The sequence below is a fragment of the Populus euphratica genome, unplaced genomic scaffold, assembly GCF_000495115.2.
Source record: "Populus euphratica unplaced genomic scaffold, PopEup_1.0 scaffold15.1, whole genome shotgun sequence".
Lineage (NCBI taxonomy): Eukaryota > Viridiplantae > Streptophyta > Magnoliopsida > Malpighiales > Salicaceae > Populus > Populus euphratica.
The window spans coordinates 1,058,280-1,066,231 of record NW_011499874.1 but is presented as its reverse complement, the minus strand read 5'-3'; the positions used below and the strand labels follow the sequence as shown (position 1 = coordinate 1,066,231).

The following is a 7,952-nucleotide window of genomic DNA, read 5'->3' as shown; positions in this document are numbered from 1 at the left end:
ATAGGACTTCATTTGAACATGCTAAATATTGATATCACCTGAATTAATAGGGATTTTTGGATTTGATGAATAATTATTAAATTTAACAAGAAAATCATCCAAATCTAACCTAAAATGTATATTTGAATTATATAAATATATTTATAGAATATTTAGATTTTTTTTAATACTATATCATATATACATACCTTAATAATGATACATAACACGCAAACACACACATATATGAATAATATTTGTTTTATTTTTTATTTATTAATAAATAATAGTAGATAATGGATATTCATTAAATACATAAAATTCAACAAATAATTTATAAATATAGCAAATAAATAATAGACAGAAAAAAGAACATGGGAAAAAAATGCAACCCGCATACGACCGTTGCCATCCCTTTTCCTAACCTACCAGTGGGGTATGCTCAAGTGAGGTTAATAAATACTGGCTCTGTACGTGCTCATCTCCTACACAACAAAACATAAATAATATCGAGGGCCTCACAATTCAATATTTTGTCATACATGACTACACGCATATATTGACTTTTGTTAGCATATAACATGACCCCTCAACCACCCTCCAGCCCCTCGCCATTGGGCCAAAACACTCGCCGCATTTCTTATCATATGCTGGTATCATATCAAGAAAGAAAATTACCCTATGATATATATGAACATGGGAAATATTATTAACTTGTTCTATTCCATAAATTTATTTAATTTTCTCTTAATGGCTTGGCCTAGTTGAATGAATTAAGCAGTAGGGTTTGGTGTTTTTTTTTTTTTTTCAAATAGAAGAGGAGCTAGAGAGGAAGTATAATCTATGGAGAACAAGGTGGCCCCTCAAGCATAATTATTACTTTTTTGGTTTCTTTGTTTCTATTAGTGATATATCTTGACAAAGTTGCAGGACAAAACGATGGATGTAGCTTGGATTGCAAGGGATCCTTCTCATTTGGTCAAGAGAAACTGATGATTGTGATGATGGTCGTTCTTCGACTTTTTTTTTTTTTTTATTCCTCCTCTTTACTATTCTCTGATGACTTGTAAGGTAGTTTTCTATGTATAGATAATATTAGGTTACTTTTTTTTTAATATGAAAAGACAAATAATTTTTTTATTAAAAAAATTATTTCGAAATTATCTAAGAAAACACTTATTTTTATATTTATGTTTGTATTTCTTTAACTAAATAAATTATTTATTCTTCTTATTTTTATTTTTTATATTAAAATATCAATCAAATATAACCCACCTTTAAATAGACTTAATTGCAATACAATAAAGATTATTAATAAATAAAAATTAAAGGAAAAGGTGTTTGTTGTAGCATTCCTTTCATAATGCTATTCATTTGAATAATATTTTTTTAATTAATTATTGAAGATTGAATTATATAATTTTTTAAATTTATTTTTTACTAATTTATTTTAGATTTGTTATCTAGGCTATGAGTTTGATAAGTTAATTTAATTGATTTTAGTTTTTTTAATTAATTTTTTTTAATTTTATCTTTCAACATTAAATTAATAGGGAAATTGACTTCATAATTTATTTTGATTTATTTTGTATGAAGTTATCCAGTTCTTATAATTTAAAACATAGGTTTGGAATGTTAATCCTGGTGTTCCATTGTTTTTTATATTTTTTTTAATTAATTTTTGCTCCATTGTTTTTTATATTTTTTTAATTAATTTTTATTTTAATTTCATCTTTTAATACTATGTTAATCGAGAATTAAACTTGATAATTTATTTTGATTTATTTTTTATTGGTTTATTCTAGTTCCATGACCCGGGTTGTAGGATAAATTGACTTGATTTAATTTTTTAATTGATTTTTTTAATTTTATTTTTTAATATTAAAGTTATTGAAAAAAAATCATAATTTATTTTGATTAATTATTTATGGAATTATAATAATTTTATGATTTGATATATAGATAGATAGATTAACCAAATTAATATAAATTGGTTTAATATATTATTATTTTAATATTTATTTAAAAACACATATTCAATACATGTTTTTATTTAAATTATATTTTTATTTATTATCTTATTTATTTTTAAACCAAGATAATAGAGACACATCAAGTTAATTTTCACAAGATTTATTTATTAAGATATTTTTTTGCCGTTAAGAAAAGTGCAAGTACCAACAAAGACAGTCTTATAAGCAGCCACCTCTTACTTTGCCTGTTTCAGAGGCTAAACTATTCTTGCTTCTTCCTATGCCCGCGCTTCTCTCTCTCTCAAAGCTGTGTACTTTTGGGTGGTTGTTTTGGTCTCAATTTGTGCTACAAACATTGGCTCCTACTTACTAACTTTAATGGAATTTCTCTTTTGTTTGTTGTTGACTCTTTAATTTCCTCAGGTGCTCTTTTTTTTTTTTTTTTTTTTTTTTTTCTTTTTCCATTTTCAACTACTGTTCTTTCCCTTCTTTTTATGATCATTAAAGATCATAACTTTTATGCTTGTTTCTATCCAAATTTCTTGATTTGAAGTGGGTTTCTTTACTGTTTCCGCTGCTGCCTGTTCAAATTTGATTCTTGTGAGTTTGGTTTGTGCCTTATGGAATTCCCTGATTCTTGTTTTATGAATTTTTTTCCTCTTTAATTCCTCTGTAATTATTCGTAAAAAAAAAAAATCTCTTGTAGTATACTGTTGGCAAATTCTTTGTTTATTGACTGGTCGCTTAAAGTCTACAACCTGTTGGCATCAATTAATTAAGCAATTCTCACTCTTGGACTTTTATAATGTTTGCTTTCACGCATCAATTTTGAAGATGATGATCATGTTCTAGGTGGATTATATGCTTAAAAAGGTTGAGTTGTACTTCTATTCTGCTACCACTGTCAATAATTTATAATTTGCAGAAGAGTTTACATATGCCTCTTCAAGTTCTTTTAGGGTAGGCTGCATGATGTTTTAACTTTGGATGGTTTCAAAATTTTACTTCAGGAGTTTAATTCGACTTTAAGGACCGTTGATATTAGATCACTTGAGTTCTTTGTTGGAAAGTTTCTTAATATTTTCAATCAAGTCTGAATGCTTTGGAGAACATAATTCTTGATGAATGTCCACTTAGGTTTTTGTTTAAGTCCAGGTTGCTTGTTATAGGGAATTTCTCTCTCTTTCTCTTTGTTTTTTTTTTATTTTTTGCTAATCACTACTCAACATGATATCTGTTTTGGTTTGCAATGTGTTACCATCTTCAACATTTTGATTTTGATTGCCATTATAATTACTTAGGGGTATCTCAGGACATTTCACTTCTATCATATATTTCCGTAGAGAGATTGTTAGTTGAATTCATTGGGGGCCTTTGCACGAGCTGTATCCATGCTAAATATCATGAGCTTCGATATTTTGTATGTGATGACTAGAATACCATGAAAACGTATCTGGGATATTATCACGTCTTTCAAATTAGAATTTCAGGGTTTATTTTGTTCTCTTACATTTCCCTCTACATTGTCTGATAAATGGCAGGTCAGGAAATTCTTTTTCTGCCAGTCATGGATACTAATTCACATCTTACCGATCAGAAAGAAAAACCAAGTCTTTTCGTTGAGGTAAATTTTGCAACTTCATGCTTGTGTGTTATTCATCGCCTTTTAAAATGAAATTCATGTTCTTCCATTATTGACTCTTGAAATCGTGGTGGTTTAGGTTGCTCACTTAGAAAAACAGCTGTGGGCATTAATCCATACAAAAGGTCTATTGGACTCCAATGTTCAAGACTTGTACCGAAAAATCTGCTCTGGTTATGAGAAAATAATCCTTAGTGATCACAAACTGGGGGGCCTTCAAGATACTGAATATTCTTTGTGGAAGCTTCACTACAGACATATTGATGAATATCGTAAAAGAATGAAGAGAAATTCTGCTAATGGAGACACTACAATATCTGCGACACCACAGAGTGTGGTTGCTGCACAGAGAAGCAGTGACAACCATGTAGTTGGATTTAAGTCATTTCTGTCTGAAGCAACTGAATTTTACCAAAATCTAATCTTCAAAATCAAAGGATATTATGGTCTCCCTGAAGATTTTTCCTTCCTTAGAAGTGGTGGCAACTCTGCTTCTGTTGAGCCAAAGAAAATGCAGAAACTTCAATTTTTATGCCATCGCTTTTTAGTTTGTCTTGGGGATTTTGCTAGATACAGAGAACAATGTGAAAAATCTGACGCACAGAATCACAATTGGTCAGTTGCAGTCGCACATTACTTGGAAGCAACAATAATTTGGCCAGACAGTGGAAACCCCCAAAATCAGGTATATTCATGCTACTTCCTTGTTATGATATCAGTGGGGAAACTTAGAAAATGTCCTCAGTCTTGAGAGCTCATGGCTTTTAGAACTTTTTATGCTCATAAAAGCTACTGTCCTGGTTTCTATATATATGCATATAACAGACTATGTTCATTTTTAGTTGGCAGTGTTGGCAATGTATGTTGGTGATGAGTTCCTTGCTTTGTATCACTGCATAAGAAGTTTAGCTGTTAAAGATCCTTTCCCTGATGCATGGAACAACCTTATTTTACTGTTTGAAAGAGTAAGACTCAAGCTCATGTTCCTATTTTCTTTTTTCTTTTTCTTCTAAATACTATCACCTACGTTGCTGTTGCTGCCGATTTTTTTTTTTCTTGGCAGTTCTCAGTTGGTTTCTGTGGTCTTTCAGAACAGGGCATCCCATTTGCAATACCTTTCCAGCGAGGCCAGCTTTGATTTCTTGCAACCATCTGAATGTAACGTCCAGACTAAAGTACAATCAACTAATGATTTGTTGAATTGCAAGCCTTTGAAAGCTGAAGATGAAGGCTCAAGGGAGACAAATTTATGGTCTCTTATCATTAGAACAATAAGTTTCTTATTCATTACAGACAGGTACTCCTTGAAGAACATTTTGCTTCTACTAAACAGGTTTTGGATTCCTGTCTAGATTTACTTATGTAATCATCTTTAATGACTCGTTCTTAATCTGTTATGTGTAGCATGTGCTATGATGTCTTCTGGTTCCTACAGTAAATTTTGACCACTGGTAAAATTCTTGATATCTATCCGGAGTGGTCACCTTGATAACTGTTATGTTATCATCTTTTATAAAAGTGAACGTTTGTCTTAGGTTGAGCTTCTGAGAGTTAATGATCTTTTAGTGGATTAACAAAGAACATGAAAAGAGGGTGTGAGAATTTTTAATAGTCATTACCATAAATTCCTAGCCAACAAAATAAATGTTTATGTTTGAAATTTTGGACAGAGAAACTAAAACTGTTATTCTTATCACGAGGATTATCAGCTGAACAGGATCAATGCATCCTTTCTTCTGAAATATGCTGTCACTTTTCTAATTCAAGTTTTTGTTATCATATGCATTGCATGCTGCAAGTACCACTTCCACCATATGGCATGCTGATCTGAATTTTTGCTAACTTCTTCATAATATTATCATCTTATGAACTCCTTACTTTACATAAGATGGTTGTATACATTACTAATTGCTTATACAATGTGTGGCAGTTTTGAGGATTTTCCTTGTACTTTTGCATCTACTATTAAAGAGGTCGATGTGTTGATGGCACTAGATGATGCAAAGCTAGAAGCTGCAATGGAGTCATATCAGCATATGAATTCAGCCAGGACTGGTCCTTTTAGAACCCTTCAATGTGTCTCAGTATTCATCTTTGTCATTGAGAATCTAATAGATAGCCCGGACAGAAAAGATTCAAAGGATAGAACTGAAGCACAGCAGCTTGTGTTAGCACAAGCTGCATTGACTGCTTCGTTCATCTTCATGGGACGCCTTATTGGTAGATGTTTGAAGGTAGTTTTGTTGGACTCGTGCCCACTTTTACCAGCTTTACTCATTTTCGTGGAGTGGTTGGCGAGTATTCTTGATGAACTAGAAACATATGGATCTGATGATAAAAGTACAAGCGCCATATCTTATTTTTTTGGTGAGTTTCTTGAACTTCTGAAGCGGTTTGGTGTTGATAGTAGTGAATACGAGCCTCCATGCAGCGTTGCCCTTTGGGAAGACTATGAGTTGAGAGGCTTTGCACCATTAGCTCATTCACAGGTGCCATTGGACTTTGCAAATCATTGGGGACACAGAAACAGTTACAAAAATGGAACTCAATACCGTGCTAACCGCATTATTAATGCTGCTATAAAGATCGCAGACAGATCAAACAGTAATCACAAGTGGATCTTCTATGATAAATCTGGAAGAAATTTTTCTGTTGGAGGATCAGATAAATTTCCAGACAGGAAAGAGTCTGAAAAGACAGGGTCTGCTACTGCTGCTGTTCAAGAGAAAGTGCCAGATCAGCAAATTTTCCATTTTACAGAAAAAAGTGAGAAAGCTATTCTCGAGGAGAAACCAAGTGGCCCTTTCGTGAATGGAAAATCTGTTTCCTTGGAAGAGGAAGAAGTAATTCTCTTCAAGCCTCTCACAAGATACAATTCTGCACCACTTTATAGCTCTATCACCTCTAATGATCAAACACCTTCTGAAGACGCTGGGGACAAAATTGCACCTGCCGATGAATGCTTGCGACGTGCTACATCACTACTAATAGCACAATACCAGGGCCAGGGTGATCCTTCGGCATTCCATTCTGACCTCACTAATTTCAGGTGCAACAAGCCAATGAAAAAGCAGGAGCCTCTTGTAAAGGATACAGTAGAACACCTGCTTTCAGAAGCCTCTATCTCTCATTGGACTCCCCCTCACAGCACCTCCATTTCTGCTGGGCCTCCCTCACTCAATGCCTGGGTCCTCAATAGAGGTTTGAGCAATGAAAGGGTGAAAGGTAAAAGTGACACGAGTAAACATAGCTTGGCACCTATTCAGGAAATAGCTTCAGCATCCATGAATGATCTCTGTATCAGTGAAACTGACTCTGTAATTAGTTTGGGGCATGAATCCATGACCCCACATCACTCTTTTCATCCTTATTCAGCTCCAGTGCCTTCTGCCCCATTTCTTCCAGATGATGCTGTGCCGCTAAATGGCAGTCAATCTACTTTCACTGACTACAATAGCACAGGAACCATCAACAGAACGAATTCTAATTATTTTGAGACACCTCAAGTGAGTGGCTATTTGAATTGGACTGGTTCTCATCAACCACTTGATTATGGTCCTGGAATTCCAGGATTCATGGATGCATACACACCGGTGCGTAGAATGACTTCTTCTGAATGGCTTCGTCAGTACAGGGAAAGTCAGAATCTCGAGCGAAGCACTAGTCACTTATGGCCAGTTCATTCGTATGCCATTGGGAACACTGGAAACTTCCATGACATGTCCAGCTCAGGTCTTTTCGATCAGTGGGGAATTCCTTGGGCTTCTAACCAATTGATTTATGAAGGGAGCCCTCCATTGCATCCAGGTTTTTCTCCTGTTTATGAAACTGTCGATCAAAGGAACAAATTCATTTATGGTTACCAAAGACCGAGCCCTTATGGATGTGGTGTCACGAATGAGCCAGAGCCACTCTTGCAGTATCTCAAGGAGAAAGAATGGTTGCTTCAGCAGGATCCGACATTGAGAGGTCCTACGTATATGGGAAGTTGAAACTGTCATACAAAACAGTCAATATGAGCACTGAACATGGCTGCATACCTTTGTCGGAGCTGCAGTCAGCATATTAATGATGCATAGGCCGCAACTGTGATTTGTTAGTTGTTAGCATTTATGTGTCCCTGTGTATGTATATGCATATATTTAGCCATTCCTCCAAAAGAAGAATAGCTATAAGAAAGTGTGCAGAAAAATTTCAGCCGTGTAGGAATCGTATATGTATAGTTTGTCAAAATTGACATGTTGTATCAGTATCAGATAGTATCTGCCCTGTTATATATACAGGGCGGTAAAGAGAATGCTCTGAAACTTTTAACTTAAGAATTCATTGCAATTGTTAACCTGCAAAGATTATATCGA

At 34.0% G+C, this 7,952-nt stretch overlaps 1 protein-coding gene across 5 annotated transcripts; it reads left to right on the top strand.

Annotated features, from left to right (window-relative positions):
* The first annotated feature begins 2,185 nt into the window (after window positions 1-2,185).
* LOC105128019 (protein SMG7L) lies at window positions 2,186-7,952 on the top strand. 5 transcript variants are annotated; one of them, XM_011029510.1, is made up of 7 exons: window positions 2,186-2,375; window positions 2,491-2,552; window positions 3,494-3,576; window positions 3,674-4,279; window positions 4,437-4,559; window positions 4,686-4,891; window positions 5,525-7,952. In XM_011029510.1, exons 3-7 carry the CDS (start codon window positions 3,520-3,522, stop codon window positions 7,584-7,586), a joined length of 3,054 nt encoding a protein of 1,017 aa, XP_011027812.1. In that variant the 5' UTR covers window positions 2,186-2,375; window positions 2,491-2,552; window positions 3,494-3,519; the 3' UTR covers window positions 7,587-7,952. The 5 variants fall into 5 exon arrangements, with proteins under 5 accessions (XP_011027812.1, XP_011027814.1, XP_011027811.1 ...); XM_011029512.1 differs by lacking the exon at window positions 2,491-2,552; XM_011029509.1 differs by lacking the exon at window positions 2,186-2,375 and having other exon boundaries at window positions 2,390-2,552.

Bases quoted from the DNA above. Each gene is read 5' to 3' on its own strand.
- LOC105128019 (XM_011029512.1), top strand. From the start codon at position 3,520: ATGGATACTAATTCACATCTTACCGATCAGAAAGAAAAACCAAGTCTT. The intron at 3,577-3,673 runs GTAAATTTTGCA...GTGGTGGTTTAG, and splicing joins AACCAAGTCTTTTCGTTGAG to GTTGCTCACTTAGAAAAACA. The intron at 4,280-4,436 runs GTATATTCATGC...GTTCATTTTTAG, and splicing joins GTGGAAACCCCCAAAATCAG to TTGGCAGTGTTGGCAATGTA.